The 16,347-nt window shown below is 33.8% G+C and overlaps 1 protein-coding gene across 2 annotated transcripts in view; it reads left to right on the top strand.

Annotated features, from left to right (window-relative positions):
- Positions 1 to 16,347, top strand: part of LOC132731792 (centlein-like) — a 151,999-nt gene that overhangs the window by 101,566 nt on the left and 34,086 nt on the right. For both annotated transcript variants that reach the window (XM_060718050.1, XM_060718051.1), the window contains 5 exons: positions 3,729 to 3,815; positions 4,337 to 4,493; positions 9,870 to 9,928; positions 14,374 to 14,482; positions 16,229 to 16,340. In XM_060718050.1, coding sequence (XP_060574033.1) covers positions 3,729 to 3,815; positions 4,337 to 4,493; positions 9,870 to 9,928; positions 14,374 to 14,482; positions 16,229 to 16,340 — 524 coding nt within the window. The remainder of the gene's footprint in view (positions 1 to 3,728; positions 3,816 to 4,336; positions 4,494 to 9,869; positions 9,929 to 14,373; positions 14,483 to 16,228; positions 16,341 to 16,347) is intronic.

Here is a 16,347-nt window from a genome sequence, read left to right as displayed (position 1 = left end):
TTTTTGAGACGTCACTCCTTGCCATGGTATCAGGAAATTTAGGATTGCGCATGCTTTTACAAAGGCTATGGTGCAGTCAACATTTGTGCCAAGTTTGATCAGTATTGAAGCAATTCTTTTTGGAACTCAACCAATAACAATATGCATGAGTATAGATTTACACAGTGTACAGGTAGTTAATACTCATTTGCTATTTTTTTTTACAAGAAATGACATATTCAACGAACTAATATACTAACAAACAATTATGCTGACGTTTTTATCAATTGACCAATGTAAGGTGGAAAACCTTTAGCCCTATGACATGTGATAATAGTTCAACCTGGGTTGGCTAGAACTACCTTTTTGTTGAACAAATTTGCCCAGGCCCTCCGAGTTCGAGTGAACAAAGTTTGACTGGATGTTACTTCTCAAGTAGGAACTCCACTGAGGTATTTTGACATGACAAGATTGGAAATAATTTTTTTTGATTAATGTTCCATTTGATGTAGTTTTAGACCAATTGCTTGTGTGCAAATACTAGATCATTAGCTCAGTTTTTCCAGAATACTGTATAAGTGGAAAATTTTGGGACGTGGAAATATTTGCGATTTTTGCGAATTGAAATTATTCACAAATATTTAATCACGCAAACATTAATTTTTGTTTAGGCAAACTTTCTTCTATCATTTGAAAACGCGTTTTTGTACCGCATCTTACATGAATGTGTTTGACTGTTCAGGCACTGAGATTAATTTTTATTATTGCTTGTTTGTTTAAGTTTGGTCTTGGTCACAAATATATGAGTTAATAACACTATAGATTGTTCATACAACAAAAGAATGTTTCAAAATATGCCAAACAAATATGAGATCAGGTCCTTTATCAAACTAACAATATCAATCTGTGTATTCTAAACAATTATATAAATAACAAGAACTGTCGGAGGACAGTAACGCTCGACTATTCGAAAAGTTGTCATAAGGGTGTTTCATAGAGTATAATTATGCTTACCTATATGAATACATAAAATTGTCCAAAAAGGTATTAAGATGTTGTATCGTGTAAATCACTGCTTTATTATTATTATGAATGCATAAAATTGTCCCTGAAAAGGCATAAACCCTTCAGTAGTTATGTAGGGACCAGCTTACAAGTAAAACCTTTACCAAGCATTTCTAAGTCTAAAAAGGGACATAATTATGAAAAAACAAATCAAGAGTTATGGGACTTGTGCCAATCATGTAAGGTAATCAGAGAGAACAAGTGTGTGAAGTTTCAATCCATTCCCTTTAGTAGTTATGGAGATACCAGCTTACACACAAAAACTTAACCAAGAATTTCTAAGTCAAAAAATGGGCAAACATATGCAAAAAACAAATCAGAGTTATGGGACTGGTGCCAATCATCTAAGATAATCACAGAGAACAAGTGTGTGAAGTTTCAAGTCATTCCCTTCAGTAGTTATTGAGATACTTTCTTACACGCAAAAACTTAACCACAGGGACGCCTACAAATGGGTGACTGCATTTGCTCGATTATTCTGCGAATAGTCGAGCTAATAAAGTGTTTAACAACTGAATAGAACGATTACTATAACGGCATATTCCAAACATGTACTTGCTTTATTAATGAAATCAGAAAAACAGTATTAAATTCAAGAAGTCATATTTTCGCAAATATTTCCGCAGGGAAAAAGTCTACTTTTTGACATTCGCAAAATTTTTGTTATGCATAAATATCCACTTATACAGTAATTATATTGGTTGTGAAAAGGCTTTTCACTCAAATTGGTCTAAGAAAAGCTCATAGAAAATTTTTTTCAAGTGCCCCAGCTGATGTATGTAAATAATCAAGAGTTCCTTTAAGCTGAATTGTCTGCTTTCCTATGCCTGGACTAGTTGCCTTCAGTATTGCAAGGAACTGAAACTTCTGTACATACCAGAGCAGAGGTACAGTGCGAATGACCGTAGAAAAGTGACCTTTGCCGTCCGGGAATTGAACCCGAGTCACCCTATTCAACTATTGAGCTAACCTGACAGCATCATCTGAATTTTTGTTTTGTGATTGAAGGGAAAGAACTCTAAAACATCTTGAAAAAATATGATAATGAGGTTCTAGCCCTTGATCTTCTGTGATATCTTCTTATATAACTACTTGAACATAAAGGAGGTTTGTTTTACTCAATTAACTGTACAGCAGATGCAGTATTTTATAATTGAGTGATATAGGTGATTTAGTCTACAGCTAGTTATCAACAGTGACATACAATTTGAACTTAAATGTGAAACAAACAAAATTCTAGTCAAGATTTTTATTGTTTTTATCTAAACTTTTCTTTGGAAAAAAAAAGTATTTTTATAGTAATGTCAGCGTTGCCGTCCACAAAATTATCTGTTGATCATAACTTTTGAAGTTCTTGGTGTATTGTCTTCATACCTGGCCACAACAACCCTTGGGACAATATAACAACCCTTGGGACAATACCTTTTAGTAGAGTAGAGTAACCTTGACCTTCAACCACAAATGACTTTGACCTTCAAGGTTAAATGTCTAAATTTTGCTTGTTTTCCCTAATTTTTGCTATGGCTATAACTTTGTTATTTTTGAATGGATTGTCTTCAAACTTGAACATAGTAATCTTTTAGGATAGACCTTTAAGTTGATCAAACAGACTTTGACCTTTACTCAAAAATGACCTTGAACTTCAAGGTCAAATGCCAAAATTTTGCTTGTTTCTTGCTTTTTGTGGCTATAAATTTATTTTTGAATGGACTGTCTTCAAACTTAAACATAATAGTCTTTAAAGATAGCCCTTTAAGTTAACAAGACAGACCTTGACCTTCACTCATATATGACCTTGACCTTGAAGGTCAAATTAATGAAATTTTCATTTTTTTGCTGTAACTGGCTGTAACTTTGTTATTATTGAATGGATTGACTTCATATTATAACAGAACATTTTTTTAGGATGAGACCTTAATGTATATCAAACTCAAATTGACCTTGGCCTTATTATGACCTTGACCTTGAAGGCTAAATTATTGAATTTTCACTAATTTTTGCATTAATTGACTGTAACTTGGTAATTTAGAGATGGAGTAACTTCATACTTTGACAAAAGAACATGTTGGACAATACCTTCTTAAAGGTTGAACTCACCTTTAGCTTTAAATGACATTAAGGTCAAACTATTAACTTTTGTGTTAGTTGGTCATACTTCTTTGTTTGCTTGTGTCGAGCATTGCCCCCATCTGGCGGTGGCTCTTGTTACGTATTTAAGCTGACATCTTGTAACTTTCCCCATTATGTCATAAAACATAACTTCAAAATGTAAATGATAGAAAATGATTCAATAAGATTTCTACATTTGCAGTAATAACATACTTTGATAAGGTACAGTAGAGTGTATTTCTGCTGAGATTTCTAGTCATTTGTGATTTATATTGTGTATTGAAATATAGTTTAATGGTCTGAAATTATATTTCCTAATTTCTCAGTTACATAATCAGTTATAAGTTATCGGTTTAAAAGAAATGTAATTGATAAAATTTACATAAATAATCTACATCTGTATCCTGTACCATGCTATCACCTTGTCTTTAAACTAACAGAATAGGGTATATTCAAACTAGGAAAAAATAGAAGTGTTCAGGCACATCGTACAATTTTACCTCAGCCATGTATTTTTGTTCTTCTACCAAAAGCATGAATTAATTTTGTATATAGTTAATGTTTTTATAATGAAGATTGTTGAAGCAAGAAATAATGGATCTAAAGAAGGAAGCATCTCAGCACAGAATGGATCAAGCTGATCTAAGGAGAGATATTCAGCGGTAATTATACTTCTGGACAACTATAGTCATATAGGAATTTAGTTAATCACCCCAAAATATACGTATGCTTATACTTACTATGTACATCACTTAATGAGGACAAAGGGTGACTCCTTGTGTGGTCTGTGATTAGAAACATTTCAATAAATGCTAATGACAAAACTGTTTTGATTATATGGAACAGTTGAATACATATAAAGTTAAAAAGGATATTAAATATGATATGATTTATATATAGTATGCAATTATTGTATGTAGATGATATGAATAAACTTGTTTATTTTACATAATGTTTTGAGTGGTCGGCTATTACCCTTCTTACATAAAGCAATAAATGATTGGTTTCTTTTAAAAGATGGTTAATTTAAAGCACCACTTTATGACATACTTTATTTACATCAATGTCACCTAGAGTCAAGGTCAGTGTTACCTTCTATTGACTGCCATGTGACCACATCTCAACTAATCTTACCATGGGAAAATTGTTAGTCATATAATAAAAATGTTTATTCTTTATTCAGGTTAAGAAGAGAGCTTGAAGAAGAGAAATCAATAAACAAAATGAGGGCTAACAAATCTCCTCAACAAAAAGCTGTCACTATCAAACCAGCTGTAAAATCTCGCAGGAAATCTAATAGGGCTAAAAATAATAACTTCAACCATAATGCAAGCAAAAAGGTAAGAAATCAGTAATTTATAGAATATAAAGATAAATTATTCTAAATTGGTGTTTCTTATTATGCCACCGCAATGTCTGTGATGAGGTGGCATATAGTGATTCACCTGTGTGTGTATATGTTGTGAAAAACCACTTGTCCAATTTCAACCAAACTTGGTAGGATTGTTCCTTGGGTGAAAGGCTTCCAAAGTTGTTCAAAGATTTTGATTCCATGCAGAAAGGAATTAAAAGAAAATTTTTAAAAAATCTTCTTTTAAAAGACCCAAACAGCCTAGAGCTTAGATATTTTGCATAAGGTATTGTTTGGTAGACTTCTACCAAGATTGTTCAAATTATAGCCCTGGGGTCAAAATTGGCCCAGCCTCAGGGGTCATTGATTTTCACTATGTACATATAGTAAAAACTTTAAAAAAATCTTCTTGTCTGAAGGTACAAGGCTTAAAGCTTTGATATTTGGTATATGATATCATCTATAGGTTCTCCACCAATGTTGTTCAAATTTAGCCTCTAGTGTCAAAATTGGCCCAGCCGCAGGGTTTTCCTTATGTGTATATAATAAAAACTTAAAAAAAATTCTTCTCTGAATTTACAAAGGCTAGAGGTTAGATATTTGGCATGAAACATGGACATCTACCAAGATTGTTCAAATTATAGCCTTGGGGTCAAAATTGGCCCTGCCTCGGGGTCATTGATTTTCATTATGCACATATAAAAACTTAAAAAATCTTCTTGTGTGAAAGGAAACAACTTGCATTGGAATGCCTCATACATGTTAGGCAATTTGTATGTAAAATATTCAGTAGCTGGGAGTAAGTTTTAAAAGTAATGATTTTCAGAAATATTTATGAAATGATTCAGGTCATGAACTCTTCAAGACAGTTGTGAGCTTTGTAGAGATATTAAATGAAACCATTTGAGCACATTATAAGAACATTATGATTCACACCATGTATATAATAATGACAGGCTGTCAACCAATTCCTATATTCCTATAAAACTCCTATATTTTGGGTCGGAATCCTATATTTTAAAAAACCTCCTATTTTTCCTATATTCTCCTATATTTTGAATATTTTTCCTATATTTTTTTAAAAAATAATTGCCGAGAAATTCAAAGAGATTTAAATTTTGTTACATATTTGTGCATATTTAAAAATGATCATTATGAAGCTGTTGTAACACAATCTTAATTAAAAACATGTATAAATAGTTGTCTAAAATTAATGTACAATTTGTTTACTCACAACTCTTTTATTTAAATCTGCATAATATGAAAACAACATTGTAAAGTACTGAAAGGGTTAACGTAGACTTTGAAAAATTAATTCTTTCCCTCATACCTATTTAACTTTTTTGATGTCTTTGTAGGAGAAATTGCTTATTTTTCCAAAAAGTTATCAATTTCATTCCATTCTTGTCCTTTCATTTGTATGGTACAATTTAGGAATAGGCAGACTTATATAATTAATCGCACTTAAAAATAATTTGGCAGTTCAGTAATATAAAGCTCATTTCCAATTACAATGTACACACATTTTGCAATTATGTGATCTAGATAAACTGCAATTGAATGGTCTGTGTGATGAACTTTTTTGATGTGCAATTCTTTGTGTTGATTATAGATGCTTCCCATTTATTCAAATGACTGTACTAAGGCAAATGCCTTTTTACTTCCTACTTGTACAAAAAATTTCATTTGTCCATATTCAAAAGCTGCATTGTGCAAGAATTTCACTGTATAAGAATTCCTTTTAGACACTTGTGGTTATAACATTCCCAAAACATAGGTAGAACATGTTCTTTTTGACATGTTCAGCCATTTTAAAAAATATGGTTTGAACATGATTTGACTATGACCATTTCCGCAGGGGAGGGAGTTGACCAGTGAGTCCACACTGGTAGCACCTTTGCTCTAACTAAACTAGAGCATTATTTTCTGAGTTACTTTTGTGTCAAATATGCAAAGGTTAGCCCACATCATGGTCCTTTGGGACCTTAGTTTATTTAGTTATAAAATTGCAAATTCTAGCCCTAAAATTTCTATTACATACCCTAACATTCCTAATTTTAGCCCTAAAATTTCTGAAATATTACCCTAAAATTCGCCCTAATTTTATGTCGGAAGGTGCTGGACCGCCTGCTAATGGTGTCCTTCACTTGTACGGTAGACATTTTTATTGTAGAAACAGCATGTGTAAAAGTAAGAATAATTTACATTTATATAAGCATTGGTAAGTTAAACAATTTAAGTTGAAAACTCCTATTTTTTGCCTCAAAATGGTCCAAAAACTCCTATATTTTCTGCTAAAATATTCCTATGTTCCTCCTTTATTTTGGATAAGACCTAGTTGACAGCCTGTAATGATTATGTTTTTAGAAATTGGTAATGCATTTTGAATAGATGCTATTAAAGAAAAAGTTACTGTATTTCAAATACAGCTATGTTATACAGTCAATACATTTTTGTGTCGCCTCTACGGAGAAGTGGCGACATATAAGGATCACTTCTCCGTTGTCTGTCTGTCCGTCCGTCCGTCCATCTGTCCGTCACAAAACTTGTCCGGACTACTCCTTATAAACTACTGGTGCAATTTCATCCAAACTTTACAGGAATGATCCGTACCAAGTCTAGTTGTGCATATTGTCAGCATTTTCCGGTTCAATGATTTTTGTCAGAGTTATTGCCCTTTAATAATTTTTATGCCCCCAGGCATATAGTGATTGAACAGTCCACCGTCCGTCCGTCTGTCCGTACGAGGTTAACCTAGAACGGCAAGTTGGATTTTTCTTAAGTTCTACCTGTACCAATGGCCTCTAAGTTTACACACTTACTAATCAATACAAAGTACATGATCTGGGCAAGTTACATAACTCTGGCTTTCATATTTACCAAGTTATTGCCCTTTTCAGCACTTAGAAAATGAATAATGGTTAACCTAAAACAGCAAGTTGGAAATTTCTTAAGTTCTATCTTTACTAATGGCTTTATAATTTCCACACTTACTTATCAATACAAAGTACATGATATTGCTAAGTTATATAACTGTGTCATCCATATTTCCCAGTTATTTCCCTTTTTTCACTTTGAAAATAGGGCCTTGTCTGGTTAACCTATTTCGGCAAGTTGGATTTATCCTAAATTTCTCCTAATTGCTTAATTTCTTTAATGATATCTTTCATATTTAGTAGGTGGATACCTTTGATGGCCCTCTAATTTTTTGTGGAGTAAGTGGTCTCTAGGGTCAAGGTCACTGGTTTAAAAAATAAATATAAACATTTTTGCTCATACAGCCTTTATATTTTATGTGATGTCTTAGTTTAATTTAAACATGCTAAGGGAGGTCCTCCTTCTTTGGGTGTAGTAAGGGGTCATTTGGGTCAAGGTCAATGTTACCAATGTCAAGGTCACCAATGTTAAAAATAGATTTTTACATTTTTACAGGTGTATTGACCTTATTCTATAGACAGATGTTATTTATAATTGATAGAAACATAAACTTTGATGGAGTTAGTGGTCAGTTGGGTCAAGGTCACCAGTGCTAAAAATAGATTTTTACACATTTGCTCATACAGCCTTTATTAAGTGACAGATATATTTTATATTTGGTAGGAAGATAACTTGCATGGTATTCATCCTTTTGATTGGGGTAGGGATCAGGGGGTCAAGGTCACTTGTGCTAAAAATAGATTTTTACACTTTTGCCTGTACAGCTTTTATTTATTGACAGATGTATTTCATATTTGGTAGGAAGATAACTTGCATGGCATTCTTCCTTTGGATGGAGTAAGGGGTCAGTTGGGTCAAGGTCACCAGTGCTAAAAATAGATTTTTACACTTTTGCCCATACAGCCTTTATTTATTGACAGATGTATTTCATATTTGGTAGGAAGATATCTTACATGGTATTCTTCTTTTAGATAGAGTTAGGGGTCAGTTTGGTTAAGGTCACCAGTGCTCAAAATAGATTTTTACACTTTTGCCCTTTATTTAATGACAGATGTATTTCATATTTGGTAGGAAGATAACTTGCATGAAGTTGAATATTTTTCAACTTAACAAGTCAGAGCAATGACTTGGCAACTTATATTTTTTCACAATTACAAAATGCCATGACTTTGTCAAGCTATATAACTTGTGTTTACAATTTTTTGGCAATTTTTCTGTCCATAACTGAGTGAATGGGTAAACATTTTTTGAAATATTGCTACTGACAAGAATCTGAGCCGGGGGCATTTGTGTTTAACAAACACGTTCTTGTTATTTTTAAAGTTTGTCCAGACTACTTCTCTTATACCACTTATGCAATTTCAATGAAACTTTACAGGATTGATCTGTAGCTCAAGTCCTTGCGCATATTGCATGGGTTTTCCGGTTGAATGATTTTTGGCCGAGTTATGGCCCTTTGATAAAAAGGTGTTTTTTTCTGTGTGTTGCCAGATACACAAAAGCTTGTCCGGACTACTCCTCATAAACTACTGGTGCAATTTCATCCAAACTTTACAGGAATGATCAGTACCAAGTCTAGCTGTGAATATTGTCAGCATTTTTCTGGTTCAATGATTTTTGTCAGAGTTATGGCCCTTTAATAATTTTTATTTTTAAAGTTTGTCCGGACTACTTCTCTTATACCACTTATGCAATTTCAATGAAACTTTACAGGATTGATCTGTAGCTCAAGTCCTTGTGCATATTTCACGGGTTTTCCGGTTGAATGATTTTTGGCCGAGTAATGGCCCTTTGATAAAAAGGTGTTTTTTTCTGTGTGTTGCCAGATACACAAAAGCTTGTCCGGACTACTCCTCATAAACTACTGGTGCAATTTTATCCAAACTTTACAGGAATGATCAGTACCAAGTCTAGTTGTGCACTGTCCATCTGTCTGTCCGTCTGTCACAAAACTTGTCCCAACATGAAATTGGCCATCATGAGGCGACACATGTGATCACTGATCGCTCTTGTTTTTGTCAATAAACATTCTTTTTCTGAATCAATTATTGCACTATGGCCTATGTATCTTAACATTAGACACATCTTCACATGTTTTTAATGATTTGAATTGCTGAAATATGACCTTGACCCCCAAATTCACTTGACACTACTGCATTATGGCAAAGTTCAATTGTAAAGTAACCAAGAAATCAGCTTCTGTTATATTAGTGCGGTGGCATAGCATATTTTCACAAATGCATTCTTGTTTATCTTTGTCCTTGCTCATGAAAAAACTTCAATTTTACTAATAGCTGATTATTAAGGAAAAAATCAACATATTCTTTTTGATTGGATTGAATAAATCACTTTTATCTACATGTTGTAAGACATCAAGTTATTTCTATAAGTTATACTTTTGCTAGCAAGTATATATTTTGTTTTCTAGTTTGAAGAGTTGATTGAAGAAGGTTGGGAAGAGATGACTGGAGATTCTGACACAGAAGAGTTAGTATATATTTATAAATATATTTATTTGAATAACTTCATTTCATTGTTATCATGCCTGTTTCTATTCACATTTTGAATATATCAAGGCTCAATGTTTTGTTGCTCTTTTTTAGCTCAATAGAGAATAACATGTACAGTCGACTCCACTTATAACGAACTCACTTATAACGAATTATCGTTAATAGCGAACTAAATCTGACATCCACGGCCGATTCCTTCTTTTTTTATGCCCCCAGGCATTTAGTATTTGAACTGTCCCTCTGTCCATCCGTCCGTCTGTCCGTACGAGGTTAACCTAGAACGGCAAGTTGGATTTTTAGCTCACCTGTCACAAAGTGACAGGGTGAGCTTTTGTGATCGCTTTTCGTCCGTCGTCCGTCCGTTGTCCGTCCGTAAACTTTTACTTTAAATGACATCTCCTCGTAAACCACTAAGCCAATTTCATCCAAACTTCACAGGAATGTTCCTTTGGTGGTCACCTTTAAAAATTGTTCAAAGAATTTAATTTCATGCAAAACTCTGGTTGCCATGGCAACCAAAAGAAAAAACTTTAAATATCTTCTTCTAAAAAACCCAAAGAGCTAGAGCTTAGATATTTGGCAAGAAACATCTTCTAGTGAGTGTCTACCAAGTTTGTTCAAATAAAAGCCATGTGTTCAAAATTGGCCCCGCCCCAGGGGGTCATTGATTTTCCCTATATGAATATAGTAAAAACTTAAAAAATCTTCTTTTAAAGAACCCAAAGAGCTAGAGCTAAGATATTTAGCATGAAACATGTTCTAATGGATGTCTACCACGTTTGTTCAAATAAAAGCCCTGGGGTCAAAATTGGCCCCACCCCAGGGGGTCATTGATTTTTCCTATATGCATATAGTAAAAACTTAAAAATTTTCTTTTACATGTTCTAATGGATGTCTATCAAGTTTGTTCAAATAAGAGCCCTGGGGTCAAAATAGGCCCCGCCCCGGGGGTCATTGATTTTCCTTATATGCGTATAGCAAAGACTTAAAAAATCTGCTTTGAAAAAAAACAAATAGCTAGAGTTTAGATACTAAGCATGAAACATCTTCTAGTGAGTGTCTACAAAGTTTGTTCAAATAAAAGCCCTGGGGTCAAAATTGGCCTGCCCCGGGGGTCATTTATTTTCCTTTTATGTGTATAGCAATCTTAAAAAATCTTCTTTGAAAAAACTCAAATAGCTAGAGCTTAGATATTTAGCATGACACATGTTCTAATGGATGTCTACCAAGTTTGTTCAAATAAGAGCTCTGGGGTCAAAATTGGCCCTGCCCCGGGGGTCATTGATTTTCTTTATAATTATGTGTATAGCAAAAACTTCAAAATCTTCTTTGAAAAAACCCGAATAGCTAGAGTTAAGATATTAAGCATGAAACATTTTCTAGTAAGTGTCTACAAAGTTTGTTCAAATAAAAGCCCTGGGGTCAAAACTTGCCCTGCCCAAGGGGTCTCATTGTTTTTTACTATATGTGTAAAGAAAAAACTCAACGAGCTAGACCTTAGATGTTTAGCATGAAACATCTTCTAATGGGTGTCTACCATGTTTGTTCAAATTAAAACCCTGGAGTTTTAAACTGGCCCCGCTCTGGGGGCCTATATACAGGTGAGCGACTTTAGAGCCATCATGGCCCTCTTGTTCTTAAGTTCTACCTGTAGTAATGGCTTCATAATTTACACACTTACTAATCCATACAAAGATCTGGGCAAGTTACATAACTATGGCTTCCATTTGTACCAAGTTATGGCCCTTTTCAGCACTTAAAAAATGAATAATGGTTAACCTGAACCGGCAAGTTGGAAATATCTTATGTTCTATCTGAACTAATGGCTTAATAATTTTCACACTTACTTGGTTTAAACATATTTTATTCTTTCTCACATAAGCATATTTACATACATGATATTTACAATCAAAACAAGAAAAGGATTAGACTGGAAGCAACCTAATGCTTATTGAAGTCTTTTCCCACTTACTTATCAATACAATGTACATGATATTGCCAAGTTATATAAATGTGCCATCAATTTTCCCAGTAATTTCCCTTTTTATCACTTTGAAAATAGGGCCTTGTATGGTTAACCTATTCTGCCAAGTTGGATTTATTTTAAAAAATTTCACCTAATTACTTAATTTATTTAATGATATCTTTCATATTTGGTAGGTGGATACCTTTAAGGGTCCTCTAATTTTTTGTGGCGTTAGGTGTCTCTAGGTCAAGGTCAAGGTCACTTGTGTAAAAAAATAAATCTAAACATTTCTGCTCATACAGCCTTTATTTTTAAGTTAATGTCTTTCATGTTTATAATAGTCATACCAAGGGAGGTCGTCTTCCTTTTCCTTTAGTAAGGGGTCATTTGGATCAAGGCCACCAATGTCAAAAATAGATTTTTTACACTTTTACAGGTGTATTAACCTTATCTATCGACAGATGTCTTGTATATTTTGTAGGAACATAAAATTGAGGTATTCTCATTTGGATGGAGGTAGGGGTCAGTTGGGTCAAGGTCACCAGTGCTAAAAATAGATTTTTACACTTTTGCTCATACAGCCTTTATTTATTGACAGATTTGTATTAAAATTGGTAGGAAGATAACTTACATCGTATTCTTCCTTTGGATGGAGTTAGGGGTCAGTTGGGTCAAGGTCAACATTGCTAAAAATAGATTTTTACACTTTTGCCCATACAACCATTTTATATTGACAGATTTATTTCATATTTGGTAGGGAAATAAGTTGCATGATATTCTTCCTTTGGATGGAGTTAGGGGTCAGTTGGGTCAAGGTCACCAGTGCTCAAAATAGATTTTTTACACTTTTGCCCATACAGCCTTTATTTTAAACATTGTTACTGACAAGAATCTGAGCCGGGAGCATTTGTGTTTAACAAACACGTTCTTGTTTTGGCTTTTATGTACAGACTTGAAATTTGGACCATTTTGTGTCATTTTTGATGTTGAATTCAATTTTGATACCAGCTGAACTACTTTTGGTTTTATTGACACCATTTGACCTACTTTCTTGTATTTTGACATTCAGATTTTAAATTTGGACCAGGTTTTTAAATTCTGATGCCGAAATGAATTTTGATATCAACTGACCTATTATTGATATTTTTGATATAATTTGACCTTCATTCTTGTGTTTTTTGACATACAGACTTGAAATTTGGACTTGGGGTGTAATTTCTGATGCTGAATTGAATTTTGATATTAACTGGCCTACTTTTCATATTTTTACAATGTTTGACCTATTGTCTTTTTTGAGGTACAGTTATGTTACCATACAGAATGTATGAAAAATTTGTTGTCCCAAACTGTAAACTTCAAACATCTACACCTTACATGTTGCATGTGACATTTTGTGTTTTCATTAAAAAAAGTTATATAAAAAATTTGTCCAGTCAAAATTAATCCTGCTCTAGTGGTCATTTATTCTGCATTTATTATACATAGTCTCATAGGAACACATTTGCAACATACATATTTTTAACAAAGCCTTTCCAAAATATTAGGGCAAAATATTTCAATTTATATAGTGAATAATGAAATGATGGGTTAGATGAGTGATCTAGGGCCATCTTAGTGGCCCTATTGTTTATTATGAAGAAAAAAAGCTAAAACAATCAGTGTTGTGAAAGTATATTACTAGAGGGGCAAGTTAAAGTTGAGCTGAACTTGCCGAAAGAGCTGGACTTGCCTTTCAGCAAGTTCTTTTGAAAAATAATTTCCAACACTAAAAAGCAGTTGAATCTGGTTGAGCGACTCAGGGCCATCATGGCCCTCTTATTTATCATAACTTTTCATTTGTTATTATAATCAAAGATATTAGAGCATTAGTTGTAATTATAGTGATACAGTTTGGTATGTTTATATAAAATAAGATATCCCATCAAAAACTATTTATTTGACATGAGACATAAACATTATATCATGAACCAGATTTTCATATATATCAATAAGCTATACTGCTGCTTATTGATTTGATAAATTATACAGAGTCCAAGTTTTATATTGCATTAATTTTGTCTTCAAATTGATGAAATGTGAAGTGATATTCACAGAGATTTATAGTGAACAACTTTGCATATTTTAAAATTAGTACAATATCATTTAATGTAACTTTAAATCTAAATATTTCACATTTGAGACGTGTCATGACAAAACCAACATAATGGGTTTGCGACCAGCATGGATCCAGACCAGCCTGCCCATCCGCGCAGTCTCATCAGGATCCATGCTGTTCGCTTACAAACTCTATAACCAGTATAGAAATAGATAGCAAACAGCATGGATCCTGATTAGACTGCTCGGATGTGCAGGCTGGTCTGGATCCATGCTGGTCACAAACCCATTATGTTGGTTTTGTCATGACACGGCTCATTTTAAGAGTTCTTTAAAACATAAACTGGTTTTCATTATTTTAGGGGCACAGACAATCTGGGTCGAAAAATTGTTCAGAGTGCACAGCATGGTCAAGGTGACAGTACAACCCCAGACTCAAGCATGGAATCTCCACAATATAGAATGAGCAGGGTATATAAAGTTATATAGAGACTGGAATGGATTAAACTTGTTTTAAGCTCCAATTTGGCTGGAAAAGGGATGTTATTCTACTCACCAATGTTTCAATATTATTGTTACATTAGGTTTTGTTGTGAATATATATGTAACAACATAACACATATTAACCATCTCAAAGGTTTGAACATGAAACTTAAACACATGCCTTTTGGATGTCATCATTGCAGGTCACTGTCCAAAGCTCATAATTATAGTATGGATGTTAGATAAAATACTCCCTTTTGTGATATCCCACATCATCCAGGTCCTTGTTTAACTTGTTTAAAACATTTCTAATCATGGTGTACCCTGTCCGACTCGCAGGTCTTGTTATGGTTTTCACTTCTGGTAAAATCAATAAGATGAGGGCTTGCTTAATCATAAGAAAAATTAATGATAATATTTCAGCGTTTAAATGATGTTTTTATGCCCCCGAAGGGAGGCATAATATAATCACACTGTCAATCTAATCGTCAGTCTGTCCCACTCCATTCATGTCCGGACTGTAACTTTGTCATACATTGAGGGATTTTGAAATAACTTGGCACAAATGTCTACCACATCAAGACGATGTGTCGCATCCAGGAACCACGTCCCTACCTCAAAGGTCAAGGTCACACTATCATTTTGAAGTTTCACATTATCCCAATTAGAGTAAATAGCTACACACATTTGTGTCCTGACTGTAACTTTGTCATGCATAGATCGATTTTAAAATAACTAGACATAAATGTTAACTACATAAAGATGATATGTGGCGTCCAAGAATTACGTCTGTACTTCATAGGTGAAGGTCACACTAACATTTTGAAGTTTCACATTATCACAATTTGAATTAATAGGTACACACAATTGTGTCTGGGCTAGAAAAATTAATGATAATATTCAGCGTTTAAATGATGTTTTTATGCCCCCGAAGGGAGGCATAATATAATCGCACCGTCTGTCCCACTTCATGCGTGTCAGGACTGTAACTTGCATGGAAGGATTTTAGAATAACTTGGTATAAATGTGAATAACATCAAGAGGATGTGTTGCGTCCAATAATCACATCCCTACTTCAAAGGTCAAGATCACACTACCATTTTGAAGTTCACTTTATCACAATTAGAGTTTATAGGTACAAACATTCCTGTCTGGGCTGTATCTTTGTCATGCATCGAAGGATTTTATAATAACTAGGCATAAATGTCTACCACATAACTTAACACAAATGTCTACCACATCAAGACAATGTGTCGCATCTAAGGCTCATGTCTGTCTGTCCGTCTGTCCCTAGTCACACTTACACAACAATCATGTCCAGACTGTAACTCTGTCATGCATTGAGGGATTTTGAAATAATTTGGCACAAATGTCTATCTCATAACAACATTTTGTCGCATCCAGGAACCACGTCCCTTCTTCAAACGTCAAGGGCACAATTATATTTTGAAGGTTCATGCTATCACAATTAGAGATTACAGGTACAATAATACAAAGAAAAATATTCAGCAATTAGTTACTTTCATTTTCTTTTCTTTTCATAACACCCGCATGCTTAAGAAACATTTTTGGGGGCATTCGTCACTTGGGTGACAGCTCTTGTTTTTTCTTAATGTAGTTATTACAGGCCTAACACTTTCATGTTAGCTAAGTTTTTTGTTCAGAATTTGTATTATTATAAGATTTAAAGCTGATTAAGAAATATAGAAATTTTACTTCAGTATTTTTTTCCAGACTGTTCCAATGAAGCAGACACATAGAGCAAAACATGCTACTGCAAAACATATTGAAAGATTTCAGGAGTTACCTCCCCCTGCTCGACATACTGAAGCACGTGCTAATAGAGGTATAGA

The sequence above is a fragment of the Ruditapes philippinarum genome, unplaced genomic scaffold (genome assembly GCF_026571515.1).
Source record: "Ruditapes philippinarum isolate M1 unplaced genomic scaffold, ASM2657151v2 ctg63_1_1_1_1, whole genome shotgun sequence".
Classification (NCBI taxonomy): Eukaryota; Metazoa; Mollusca; class Bivalvia; order Venerida; family Veneridae; genus Ruditapes; species Ruditapes philippinarum.
The sequence above is the reverse complement of the archived record's forward strand: the minus strand, read 5'-3'. Positions and strand labels throughout refer to the sequence as shown.